This window comes from Alexandromys fortis, unplaced genomic scaffold, assembly GCF_014885135.2.
Source record: "Alexandromys fortis isolate MF-2015 unplaced genomic scaffold, M_Fortis_MF-2015_v1.1 scaffold_38, whole genome shotgun sequence".
Lineage (NCBI taxonomy): Eukaryota > Metazoa > Chordata > Mammalia > Rodentia > Cricetidae > Alexandromys > Alexandromys fortis.
The window spans coordinates 12,596,437-12,610,748 of NW_026067916.1; the positions used below are offsets into that span (position 1 = coordinate 12,596,437).

At 43.5% G+C, this 14,312-nt stretch overlaps 1 protein-coding gene across 1 annotated transcript in view; it reads right to left on the reverse strand.

Moving 5' to 3' along the window:
* The window catches only part of Reln (reelin), a 420,580-nt gene that overhangs the window by 13,624 nt on the left and 392,644 nt on the right, over positions 1-14,312 (reverse strand). Inside the window, exons 53-60 of the mRNA XM_050139698.1 lie at positions 12,387-12,564; positions 10,563-10,738; positions 10,309-10,415; positions 8,472-8,714; positions 7,336-7,511; positions 4,226-4,299; positions 2,885-3,046; positions 1,746-1,903 (exon numbers count right to left, since the gene is read on the reverse strand). Coding sequence (XP_049995655.1) covers positions 1,746-1,903; positions 2,885-3,046; positions 4,226-4,299; positions 7,336-7,511; positions 8,472-8,714; positions 10,309-10,415; positions 10,563-10,738; positions 12,387-12,564 — 1,274 coding nt within the window. The remainder of the gene's footprint in view (positions 1-1,745; positions 1,904-2,884; positions 3,047-4,225; positions 4,300-7,335; positions 7,512-8,471; positions 8,715-10,308; positions 10,416-10,562; positions 10,739-12,386; positions 12,565-14,312) is intronic.

A 14,312-nucleotide genomic window follows, 5' to 3' on the forward strand; every position in this document is an offset into this window, starting at 1 on the left:
ATATATCCTAACATCATATTCTTGGGGAAGTTGTATAATCTGATCTTCTTTAGATAAATCAGCTGTGAGAACTGGGTGATTGGGCAGAAAGATCCAGGATCTGCTTGTCTTTGCTGGTCTGTGACTTCTGACACAGCCCTTAGCCTCTAGAGTCTTAGTTTCCTTATTTATTGGGTAGTAACGGTCATCTTGAGCACAGGGAACTTGCAGGGCCGTCATAAACTCTAAGTGGCTCTCGAGAGTGGCAACTGTCTGTGCAAACAGTAACACAAGACAGTGCGAAGTTCAAAGAGTTCTCAGCTCTGCTAAGTGGCAATTGTTAAGCTACGAAGACACAGTAAGCATTCAATGACAGAGGCTGGAACAGGAAAACTTCAGATGAAGGGAAAGCGGACCGGCAGGTGTTTTCCTACCATGTGAGAAGCTGAGACACGCTAACTCAAACACACTCAGCTTCTAGAAGGCCAAGAGGTAGAAATTACTCTGGTTGTTTGATGAAGTTTTTCCTCCTCTAGGTGGCGCAGTGAGCCGAGAGGCAGAGAACTCAGGTTACTAGCTACAAAAAGTGGAGTCTAACAGACACTGACGAAGTATTTAAAGAGATATCAAGACAAGTGTTGGGGTATAGCTGGGACAGGAAACTAATGTGAGGGACAGGGATGTCTTAAGTGGATGCATCCTACTCACTGACTTACAAACATAATCATTATGTACAGAATTTATCAAGTTGATTTCAGTCTTTTATTTAATGCATGCATGTGTAGCATCTTTTGGTATATTTGTACATGCAGGTGCAAGAGTGTACATGCATGTGTATGCATGTATGCAGTGGCCAGGAGACAACCTTAGATGTCATCATCAGGAATGTCATCCACCTCCTTTGAAGGGGGCTCATCGATTAGACTAGCAGCCAACTCAGCCCCAAGGAACCTTCTGTCTCTGTCCCCAGAGCTTACAATACAAGTGTATAACACTATGGCTGGCCTCTGTCCCCAGAGCTCACAATACAAGTGTGTAACGCCATGGCTGGTCTCTGTCCCCAGTGTTTACAATACAAGTGTGTAACACCATGGCTGGTCTCTGTCCCCAGTGCTTACAAGTGTATAACACCATGGCTGCCATTTTTATATGAGTTCTGGGGACTGAACTCAGGCCCTTGAGCTTGCAAACCAAGCGTTTTTCTGCCTGAGCTCTCCTCCCAACTCCTCAGTCTACTTTTCAAACTGGGTTTCAGGAAGCAGAAGGGGAACTTTGTGGGGGAAGAGGACCATATGTGTAAATATTGTAACGAGAGCCAGTGTTTTGTGGGCCGGCTAAGAAGAATTTCAAAATGCTTACAGGAGCAGATCTCAAGTCTGTAGGAGAATTCATTCTAAAAATGGTAACTCAGTGCTCAAAGGTTGCCAACCTCACACTGCTAAGCCTGACTTTTCCATCCATTTCCTAGTGTACTTCCTGTGTGTGTGAGAGGAGGAGCCCAGCACTGTGTACTTCCTGTGTGTGTGAGAGGAGGAGCCCAGCACTGTGTACTTCCTGTGTGTGTGAGACAGGGAGCCCAGCACTGTGTACTTCCTGTGTGTGTGAGAGGAGGAGCCCAGCACTGTGTACTTCCTGTGTGTGTGAGAGGAGGAGCCCAGCACTGTGTACTTCCTGTGTGTGTGAGAGGAGGAGCCCAGCACTGTGTACTTCCTGTGTGTGAAACAGGGAGCACAGCGCCTGCTTCAGGAGCCCTGCAGGGTGCAGACCTTGGAAGCTCTCGTCGCAGATGCAGACAGCACCGGTGGTGCAGTAGCCATGCCCGCTGCACAGCTTGGGACAGGCTTCTCCAATGTAGACGTGGTCGATGGCCCAGCTTTGCTTCTCAGTTTCTTCCCCTTTCTGGATCCAGCGGAACTGTGTGGCACTGAGGGACCCAAGGAGAACAAAGGGAGTCAGCAGCCATTCCTCTGCCTGTCTTGTCCAGCCTCTGCCTGTGGGAACGGCCATCTGAGGAAAGAGCTCAAATTTCTACCCAAAGCGCCCCAAAAGCAACGAGTTGACTCATCCTCCAGATGGGGTGTGTGTCCTCATGCATCTTTCCGAAAGCTGTACCTTCGCTAAGGCTTTCTCTTCTTTTGCCTATGTGCAAACATGTGCATGCCTAAGTAGGTACAAATGCATGCATGTGCTTATATGCAATGTATACTTGCATGCAATGGAAGTCAGCGATCAGTCTCAAGGGTTGTTCCTTCTATTGAATTTTTATGAGAATTTACACACACACACACACACACAATGTATCATTTTCCAAATCTTTCAGTGAGATGAATGTTGCTTCTGGGAATATTACATGTTGTCCTTGTTATCTTCAGCTTTCTGTAACCTGGCAACCAGGAGGCATGCATGTATGATCAGCACAGCCTTTAGGGGACCAGAACACTAGAGCAGAACTGGCCCCAACTCTAGCGTCTGTGTAGGACTACCATTCAGGATATGTGAGCAACTGTTGCATGTGTATGATACGTTGTTAAGAGGAAATCTGAGCTCTGTGAATAATTTCCAGATATATTCCTTTTCTTTTTCCCTCTTGGGACACAGAATGGCAAGAAGATGAAAGGGTCTTCAAGCTGTCCCACATTTCTGTATGGCTGTTGAGCAGTGGTTCTCAACCTTTGGGTCACAACCTCTTCGGAGGTTTCCAGGACTATGGGAAAAGGTAGATATTTACATTACAGTTCATAAAAGTAGCAATTTACAGTTACGAAGTAGCAACAGAAGTAATTTTATGGTTGGGGTCCCCACAACAAGAAGAACTGATTTAAAGGGCTGCAGTGTCAGGGAGGCTGAAAACGCTGCTGTAGAGGCTGCCGGAGTCCCACTAGGCTGACCTTGGCAGACAACCCACCTTGAGGAGACATGGTCCGGAAGCTGGATGGTGATCCTTCTCCAGCTTGAACTGTTGACAGCGTTGTAAATGGTGGCTTCGTGGAACTGGAACGGGGAGCAGCCAATGCTGTTGGAGGAGGAGGGTAGGCACTGGGTCTGCACGAGCTGCCAGGAGTCAGAGCTGTAGCAATCAAAATCAGAAAGACACGTGAGCAACACATCAGGCAATGCCAGGCTGGGATTAAAATACATGTGATCAACATGCCAGGCAATGTCAGGCTGGGATTAAATACTCTTCATGTGAATTTCTTTGTTTCAAAAAGATTTCTTTAAGTTCTATGTGTATGAATGTTTGCCTGCATGAATGCATGTGCACTATAGGTTTGCAGTTCCTGCAGAGGCTGGAAGAGGCAGTCAGAGCCCCTGGGTCTGAAACTACAGACAGTTGTGAGCCTCTGACATCTGGGAACTGATGTCATCTTGGGAAGAACACTCAGTTGGGAGGGGGAGAGTGGGTAGATATGATAAAAAATACCATATATATATATATATGTGTGTGTGTGTGTGTATGTGTATGAAATTCTCATAGCATAAATAAAACAAAAATAATGAAATACCTTCTCATTAGATGCGTGTTACTCTTTAAAACTACATTTTTATTGTATTCACAGAAACAATAAAATGATAACATGTACAAGAATGAATTCTTATACACTAGAATATATTTAGAACCAGCTGACAACATAATATAATTAGGTTTTCAAAGTCCCATGTCAGGCTCCATGCACCGCTGTGGGTGTGTCAGGAGTCAGGCTCCATGCACCGCTGCGGGTGTGTCAGGAGTCAGGCTCCATGCACCATGCGGATGTGTCAGGAGTCAGGCTCCATGCACCATGTGCCTGTGTAAGGAGTCAAGACTTCAGGAACAGCTCATGCAGATCATTGACTTATTAAAAGTTTTCTGAAGGTTGGGTGAAAATGAGCAACTGACCAGCATGGTTCTACCAGAACAAACTTAATGTCTTACTTATTTTTAAATATAATGTTTCTTAGCAGTGGCCCAGTGTGAAAACTGATTTTTTTCTTTAGTTTGAAAAAAAATGAAGACATATAGGCAGATGAAAGTTATATGAACATACACAGGAGCTGACAGGGCTTCCCTAGGTTGCCAGGGTGCCTCAGTTTACCTAGTCCTGGGATTACAGAAACCCTAATCTCTTGAAGGCTTTTAATACTTAAAACTGCTTCCAATCCACTTTCAATACGCAAATTGCTTCTTCGCAAGTCGCTACCTTAACATTAGGCATGTGTTTAAATTATGTTTTCAAGTCTGGAAGAAAGGTAAAATGGTTTCACGGACCTTGCATCCTTCGTGTATTCCAGCATCACAGAGTGAAGGTCACCGCATGAGGAGGCTTCACAACCCACCACAATCTAAAACAAACAGAAGCAATCAATATACAAGCTAGACTAAGTGATATCCCATGTGACTAATCAGAAATCCCATTTCTCAGCCTCGGGGCTCTAACGGGCAATCAAATATTCAGAGAAGGTTTCACAAGCAGCCTGACGGTGCATGAAGAATTCACTCTTAGAGCTGAAAAGACACGCAGCTTTCACAGAAGCTGAGAATTAAGGGTTTTAAGGTATTAGCTCTACTAATTTAACTAATATATCATATTACATAAATTTAGATAAGCTAAATTGTCTGAAGATATTACGAGGAGAATTTATGGAAAGAAATTGAAAGAGTCTAATGCAAAACATGCCCATTGACATCTTAACTTCTTAGATGCTGCTGTTAAGTTGTCATTTGGGAGTGAAAAATAACAAATTTAATTACTTTAATATCCATTCTTATTGCTGTCTCTCCTTTTCGGCATTATCAGCAATTAAATGGTGGAGTCATTAACAATGCATGAATGCTGAAAAATTTGGCGACTCAATTATAAGTTCTGATAGGTGATTTAATCAACAAGTCCTTTTTTTTTTTTTTTTACTACTGGTATCAGGGAAGTTAGTGCTAACATTTCAGGCCTAATACTCATAAATCAGACAATTACAATTCAAGGTTAGAATAAGACGCGTAGTCCAGTAATAGTAGCGGGAATCGGAAAGACACACACATAAAACACAGTTGGTTGGACGGATTGGAAGATAATCCATCCGTTAGGTGCTTTCGAGCTGACCCTGAAGGACGGAGCGCATCTGAGGATAGAGGTGGCGGAAACTCCCGTTTAGTTGTAATCCAGAGCTCTGGGAACAAGACCGGATGCAAGCACCAAGGGAATGGAATCCTGGGGACAATGCTGGAGTGCCGAGCCGAGATCTACCCAGATAAACAAGTGTTTGGTCTTCACTTTCTAAGAAGAGGGAGCCACTGAAGCCTTGAGGAGCGGAACGATGGACCAAGAGCTCTGCTACACGAAGCTAATCTGACTCTGACATCAAAGTTAGGGATGGAGAGAGACGGGTGTGTGTGTCAGACGGGAACTTGATGGATATGAATGGATGTTAACAGTGCAGAGAAGACCCGTTGGGGTGGGAAAGGAACTCAGGGATTAGACGGCACAGGAAGTGATGGACGCTACAGGCAAAGTGAAAATTAAGACAATTTAGGACATTAAAGCTATTTAGTGATGCACGGTGGTGTCGTCAACAGAGAAGGGGAAATCGGAAAGAGGGGGCAGTGTCAGAGTAGAGATGGTGACTTCGCTGTGACACAGACACAATTGAAGTGCTCATGAGTGAGTCGGAAATGTGTAGAGACTACTGGTGATACAGCTCAGGAGGTCACAGGATCTGGAGCTAAGCCTAGTGACCTGATTTGACCCCTGGGGTCCACATGGTGGGGGAGAGAACTGATTCTTTCACGTTGTCTTTTGGCCTCCACATGGGCACCACGGCACACACGTGCCATACACAGACACAGACACACATGCCAGATAAGTAGATGAATAACATCACTTAAAATGCTAATATAAAACCGAGTTGTTAGTGAGCCAGCCAAGGTTAGAGATCCAGATTTGAGACTTGTGTTTCCAGATAGGTTCCAAGCCAGAAGATAGCGTGAAATTCTTAGTGATCAAAGGCAGAGGAGAGCAGGACTCGGAGATGCGCCGAGAAATGCTGATCTTGGAGGCGGAGGGAAGTAGATGTCAAGGAGATAAAAGAATAGAACAAGGGGAGAGCTTCTTCTCAGATGCAGAGGGTGAGGACAGTCTTGGAGGGCGGCGGAGGTGACAGACTCGGGTAGGCAGAGTCCATGGTAACCTAAATTTTAGGGGACAGATTCACTTTCATTAAAAAATTGTTTTATTTGTATGTGTATGTATGGGATGGGGAGCATATGCATGTGTTTGCAGGTGCCTGTGGAAGCCAGAGATCGGATCCCCTGGAGATGGAGTTGCAGGGGATGTGAGCTGCCTGACGTGGGTGTTGGGAACTACATTTCGGTCTCCGAGAAGAGCAGCAAGCATTCCTAACTGCTGAACCACCTATCCATTCCCCTTTTATTTTAAATAAATTGATTTGTTTGAAGAAAGAAAATTACAGTGTCCTTCATCTCTGAGTTCCCAGAACCATCCAAGGAGGGCACAGCATTGACCAGAGAGGGACCAGGAGAGGAGAACTTTGGCTTGGAAGCTGGTGGGGAATGACATCAGAGATGACCTTGAGATGTGACCTTTCACAGAACATTTTCTTAGGGCATGGTAGCATTGGGAGAGCTGGCTGGTCTCTAAAGGGAGTCCAACACAGAGCCAAAAGTAAGCAGATTTAATCTCTGCTAAGAAGGCTGCAAGTCCATCTTTTAAAACAAGGTCATTTAGAATAACTGATGTTTGTAAAATAATATAATAAATAAATGCATTTCTGTAATAACTTTTAAAAGTGTGTTTGATATCTGGGAGAGAGAGAGAGAGAGAGAGAGAGAGAGAGAGAGAGAGCGAGCAATTGCCCTGGCTTTATCGTTCTCATGTCTACTAATTGCGCTCCAATGTCTTCCTTTCTAGCCTATGTAGTATAAAATACTAAAAAAATTCTCTAGTTCTTTGAGGCTTTGGGAGCTGCAACTGGGCTAATGTACAGGTTTGTGAAATTGGAGACGAAGAAATATCAAAAAATAAACTGAAAAAGAATAGCTGGAGACGCAAATGATTTAACAAGGTAGCAGGGAAGAGGAGCAGGGGGTGACGGGAGAGCCACAGAGGGCTCCAGGCGCCTATTTAAGCTCTTCACTTTGGCAGATATATGTACAAGCTACAACACAGCTATATTTCTTGCTATATCTTAACACCACAGATATTCATCTACACTCAAATAACCGTACTTGAAGAAAGGCCTTTGTAAAACGTTACCGCAGTTAGAGTGTCTTTTAATGGCCAAAATCAATCATCTGCAGTTGTCAGAACAAATCCCTCTCCCACAGCCCACATAGGAGCTGCTGTTTTCTGTATCGTTTCCCCTTACTTTAAATTGCATCATGTATCCCGGCTGTATGATGAGCTCGCGGGAGGAGAGAGCATTGTGGGTCTTGTCCTTCTTTTTGTTGGGCCAGTAGAGGTGGAAGGACGGGTTGCCACAGAATCCTGCTGTCCTGACTGCGTTAGGGTAAAAACTCCAGTTTTCTTCGTGGGAAGATCCTTCTGTTAAACAAGTGGGAAACAATGCCGTATGTTATTTTTTCTCCAGCTGAGATGCTTAATGTTAAATTACTTTTGCGTTGAATACTGAGGGTGATTATTTATTTTATCTAACTGCCTTAATATATAAATTCTAGGTGAGAGTCAAGGTCAGAGCAAAGCTACCAAAGGCTGCTAGCATGACCCCTTTGCTATAAAATAATTGTGTTTCTGGGTAGACGGTCTACTTCCTCCTGGGCACCTGCTGTTAATTTTTTTTTTAAAGCAACATGAGAAAGAAAAACAGCATGCAACAGAGGTCATATGGAGGAGGTTTTATTAGGGGAAAGGGAACATAAAGGAGGGAAGGGGAGAGGGGAGACCGGCCTCTGGGAACAGGAGCAGCAGAGGAAAAGAGGAGAGGAGAGGAGAGAAGAGGAGCGGGGAGGGGAGGGAAGAAGAAAGAGAGAGAGAGAGAGAGAGAGAGAGAGAGAGAGAGAGAGAGAGAAAGAGAGAGAGAAAGGAACAGACAGACAGAGAGAGAGAGAGATTAAAAGAGAGATGGGAGGTGGGCAGGGCCCCTTTAAAAGGGAAGGTAGTGAATGTTCACAGGAAGTGCCCTTAGTGGCTGCACCTGAGGACATAACCTGTGAGGACCCCAAGGGCAGGCCAGCACAGATGCCTGAAAACTACCATCTGCAGTATGTGTTCTAGGGTACAGAAATGACTAAAAGAGCAAAAATATCCAGGGTATTGCAATTCCAAACTATATAAAAGCATTTTGTACTTAGCAATAGTCATTACATTCTGAACTGACAGTTCTGCACATGACTGACATTTTATAAACTGCAGGGCCCGCCAAGAGCAATTGCAGGTTGAGCTGCATGCACCAGACCCTGCCTGTGCTCCGTGCTCACTCTGGACCCACCCTACATCTGCACAGACAGCTGGCGCAGAGGATGCTGGGCGGGGCGTTCTTCTTACCATCATCGAAGGTGTCCACCAGTTGACTTGGATTGATCTCGGCCCCGCCGATGAGAATGTTGTCCAGCGCCCACTGCGCGCGCTCCACCCCAGAAACCACAATCCCGTTGCTGATCACAAAAGGCTGCCACCAGCGAAGCCGAGTTGTGTTGGTGAGGGCGTCCTCAGGGAGGAGGATGTAGTCGTGCCTCACAGAGATGTATTTCTGGAAATCCATCTCATGGAGCAAAGTCCATGTAATTCCTATAAAGACAACAAATGTTAGTGCAGTAACGTCTGGAAACAACCCACAAACCAGCGCCATATCTCAAGTTCTATACGTTTCCCACAGAAATCTTTATCCAGGCAGAGAAAACTGGACCCGGTGACAGCTTCAATACAAACTGATCATAATGGGTGGGTGTTTAGACATACTTTATCAAAGTAAACATATTGAACTAAAATGATATTATCTATCTTCAAAATTCAGCTCTAGATTCTTTTTTTTAATTTATTTATTTCTTTATTAATTAATTAAAGATTTCTGTCTCTTCCCCACCACCGCCTCCCCTTTCCCTCCCTCAGCTCTAGATTCTTAAGAGACATTGTTTCTTAAAAAGAGGATATATTCATGTTTCTAGATAGTAACTTCTAGTTTTAAAAATACAGCTATTAAAATTCGATAAAATTGCAATTATTTGGACTGATAAGAAGTTGGCCTTCTTGATAGGACGGTGGGAAAAATGTTTAAAGCAGGTGATGGGGCTGAGACAGCTGATATCCCGCTGCTGAAACATAGTTTCTTCTGAAAAAAAAAAAGATTTTAAACTGCTTTTAGTTGGAATTGTTTTTATATCAATAATGTTGGTAAGTTGCTTTACTTTTGAAGACTTATTTATTTTGATTTTGTGTGTGTGAATGTTTCGCTTGCTTGTACGTATGAATGTGGACCACGTGAGTGTCTGACGCCCACTGAAGCCAGAAGAGACTGTTGGGTCCCCTGAAACTGAGGGTGCAGATGATTGTGGGCCACTGTGTCGGGGCTGGGACTCAGACCTTGGCCCTCACAAAGCACTGAGTCCATCTATCCAGCCCTCAAAGCAACCATTTCCTACTATTCCATAGTATCGATGGCCTGATAGTCCCTTCAACATTATACAACAGAATTTTACTAACATGGTTTGTCAATTCAGGATCTTTTCTTGGGGGAAGTTTTCTTTTATCCCTATGGTATTTATGTTATCATCGATACAAAAGGGTTTTAGAATTTTGTTTCTCAGACAGGGTCTCACTATGTAATGCTGGCTGTCCTACAAGACCAGGCTGGCCTCGAACTCACAGAGATCTACCTGCCTTTACCTCCTGAGTGCTGGGATTAAAGGCATATACCACTTTGCTGGGCCTAGGAGTCCTTTGAAATCCTATTTCACTCAGAACATCATTCACAATTTGTTTTTTTAATTCTCTTACAAAACATCTGTTTTAAAAGAAGACATGGGTTTACCTGGGAAGAGATATGTTAGAGTATCTAGCCGGGGTGGGAGAGGGGTAGGGGGGAGCTGGAGGGGGAGAGGTGGTTTGTGGATATGGTAAAGATACACCATATACAAGTATTTCCAAGAATAAACAAAAACAAATACTATTAAGGCCCTTTTGTTTTTTAATGAGCTCTCTCTTTCTCAACCCCTTGTGGAAGGGCAGCTTTTGCCTAAAACCAGTCCCTGAATAGGATAGGCAACGCGAGCTGGACATGCTGCATTGCTTTTGAGGTCTTCATGACCGTGACCGCCAGCAAAGCTCGGCAGACACGTTTCTGAGGGGCGCGGGGTGGAGTGTGGGCATGCGCTCTGAAACAGACCTCCATCCTTGGAGTAATCCAGCAGTACTCCTTCCTTCCGGCAGACGGGCCGATGGCAAGAGGTCATGTTGTTCTCGCTGCCGATGCGTCCCCAGTACTGCAGGAACCTAAGCGAAAGTGCACATTCTCCGTCAGAATGGTGGACCAGAGCGCAGAGGCCGCTCAGGGACTGAGTAATCGCATCCACACGTGTTCAGCACTCTGTCTGGCGTGACTTTGCAAAGCGGGGATAGAAGTCTGAGAGTGTGACTTACTTTGCACCTCTGAGATCTAAGTCCTGAGTGATAGCCTGTCTCACGGTGGAGCCCCCAAAATAGAGCGCGGTGTTCTCGGCGAGAATCCCACACTCCGTGCAGGTGCTTCCGCCTTCTAAGGACATCCAGAGGTCAGGTTTGATTTCCTCACTGTCAAAGCGCTCCTTCAGGAAAGTCTGCGGAGTTCCATAGAGCGTGGTTAGAACAATTTCAGAAACGATGGTACTTTATCTAATCTACTTGTTTGGACTAAGAATAAAAGAACCGATTTCAGAGTTTTTTCAAAGATATGTTTGAAAGTCAATTGGCTATGTTCATAATTTTACTTTTTACCATTTATTGAAGATAATTTAAACCAATTAAATAAAAATTTAATAATCAGACTTTTATTTTTTAACTATGAAATGCAAACTTTTATTCAAACACACATTAAAATGTAGGTTCAAAGTCAATGTGTTGTTATCTTTTTAATATAATGTTAGTAAGTGCAGAATCAGAGTAACTTAAATAATAGCTAAAATCGTGAGGCAATCTTTTCCTGTTAATACCTAAAACCAAACACATAAATACTGTTTTTTATTCACTGACCTTTAAGCCCTGAGATTTTATTTTGTCCAAAGAGTAAATATAATAAATATCAACATAATTTTATCTTATGATTAGGGGACCTAGAGTGACAATTGCAGCAAAAGCAATCTCTATATGCGTCTCTGTCTACATTTCTCCGGTTCTTTAGGAGGATTCTGTCTTCTGCAGTTAAATGTTTAAATAAAGTCTCATTTGCTCAAACTCGCGACAGTCAGCCCTATAATTAAAGGCGCGCAAGCATAAGCCGGCCTCACTCCGCCTCACTAGTGGTGGGAAATGAACAGCGCTTTTACAAATGATTGTTAGCATTCAAGAACACGAGCCAGAAATGCACCGTTAACCGCGCATGCTCTCGTTAGAGGACCCAACTGGACCTCAGTGTGATCTCTTATCCGAGAGACACTAATGAAATTTGAATGTTCACATGAAGTCTTAGGTTTTTTTTTTTCCCCCTTTAGACATCAATGAGCAATGTCCTCAAATTTTCTTTTCACTATTTACTAGGTTTTAGTTACATGAACTTTTTTGAGGGAGGATCTCACTCACTGGGCCTGGAACTCACTGGGTGTCAGGATCAAGGTGGGGGCGACTATGTCTGGCCGTTGTACTGTTTTAGCCGAGGCATCTGTTATTACAATGATGCATGTGCCCTATGTTCCACAGCAACTGTGTTCAGAAACCGCATTAACTTTACATATTGAATATACTGAATATAATAGCTAACGTGTCAAAAATGACGACGCGGCTAACACACAGCCACCTTTGAGTAGCTAATGGATTAATTAGACCGTAAGTTTTCTGGGTAAACATTTTAGCACTGTTTAAGCATGCTTGAAAATTTGGTCTGTGGTGCTACATGTAATATTTGCTCCATTTGATAAGAATAATAACAACATCTTGTATCCGTTAAAAAGGAGGATCTTTAAAAAAGCTAAATACTGACTTTAAACAGGGTTTTGCTTTTAAAGAAGAAAGCTGGGCATAGTGGCGCATGCCTTTAATTCGAGCACTCGAGAAACAAAGTGAGGTGGATCTCTATGAGTTTGAGGCCAGCCTGGTGTACACAGCTAGTTTAGGCCAGTCAGGGCTGCACAGTGAGACAGACAGGCGAGGGGGAGCGGAGGGGGGGAAGGGCAGAGACAGACAAACGGGGACGGATATGCTGGCTACAGATTACTGGCCTCACGTATGAAAACCGGCCACAGGACAGCCTGCGAGCGAAGGGTTCGGCAGTACCTTCAGCGTGTGAGTTAAGTAGCAGTTTGGCCCCGAGTACCCTGGGTCACAGATGCACTGTTCCTTCAGGCAGTCTCCGTGGCCTCGGCAGTTGTCCAAGCAGCCAGGGCCAAGGTAGAAATTGTCGATTGCCCACTGCACATCTGAGTACTTTTGGTAGAACCGAAACCTCACGGGACTGTTGGCCGAAGGAAAGAAAAACAAAAGTTAACGTGACCCAGAGCTATTTTCCTGCACACACGGGCTGTGCTCCGTGCTTATGAGACAGAAGCACTTAAGGTATTCTCCATGGATGGAATGCGGTAATAAAAATGTTTCTCGACCACTTCCAATTTCCAGTAATGGAACCGTGCGCCGCTTTCAACTCAATTCTGCAGAAACTTGTGAAACAAATGAAAACCAGTGGGGACTTTTAAGCAAAAGATTATTTTACAGTTTCACCTATAAATATAAGCCAGATTCCTTTTTCTTGTTTCTAAAGTTGAATTTTAGGGTTTGTATACAAAGTAATGCATCTCATAAGGGTGCCGTCATACCAATGCACCGCTACGCTTTGTGCTCCTTCACCCTCCTCCCTAGCTGTCCTCCCTCAAGCTCTCTCCCTCCTCTGGCTACTTCCGTTTCTTCTTCTAGTGATTTCCAGCTTCTAATTTGTTATATGTATTCCACTACCTTCAACTGTCCATACTTTCCTTGGAAGCCTCCTCCATGATCTCCTTTCTAGCTTGTGACCCTTCCCCACAGTTCAGATGCCCAAGTTTTAAATCGAGGTTCTGCAGGTGCTAGAAAACCTGCAATGTTTGGTTTATTCTGCTTATCATAATGATTTCCAGTTGCATCATTTCTTGAAAATGTCATGGTTTAATTTCTCTTGGTAGCTGCATAAAATTTCATCATCTGTCTGCAGCACCCTGAGACATCTATTCATCATTTTATATGTAGAGGTGTTCTGCATGCACATATGTCTGTGCACTACACGTATGTGATACTCGTAGAGGCCAGAAGAGGGCCCTGGAGATCCAGTGAGTTCTGGGAACTGAACCCGGGTTCTCTGGAAGAGCACCCAGTAGTCTCAACTGTTGAGCTATATATCTCCAGTCCTGTACCCTATCTTTTTTGGTTATTATTATGAACAAGGCATCTATAAACAAGAATTTACAAGGATTTCTGTGGTATGCTGTTGGAGCATCCTTTTATTATATTCCCTAGAGTGATATAGTTGGGTGATATGGTAGTTTCAATGTTTTGAGGAGTCTACATATTGTTTTCTATTATGGCTATAAAAGTTTAAGCTCAAAACAACAATATGAGTTCTTCATAACTTCATAGTCCTCCAGTATCATTTGCTTATCTATCTATCTATCTATCTATCTATCTATCTATCTACCTACCTACCTATTATCTATCTACCTACCTATCTATTATCTATCCATTTGTCTGTCTATCTATCTATCTATCTATCTATCTATCTATCATCTATCTATCTATCTATCATCTATCTGTCTGTCTATTTATCAACTATCTATTATCTATCTATCTATCAACTATTTATCTATCTATCTATCTATCTATCTATCTATCTATCATCTGTCTATCATCTATCTGACCTCTGTGTGTGTCACACTGTGCATGTGGGCTCCAAGGATGAACTTCTGATCTTCAGACGTGGTGACAAGAGCATTTACCCACGGACCCAACTTGCATATTTTCATTTGCTCTCTCAATGCCATTTTGACCGGGGTGACATGGAGTCTCAAAGCAGTCTTAATGTACATTTTCCTGATGACAAAGATTATTGAAAACTTTATTTATTGGCATTGTGTTTGTGTTTCTTCTCTTGAGAATTATCTATTCAATTCATTGGCCCATTTATTGATTGGATGAGCAGAAGAACTGAACGCCAGTGGTTGTGGGAGAATTGCGATC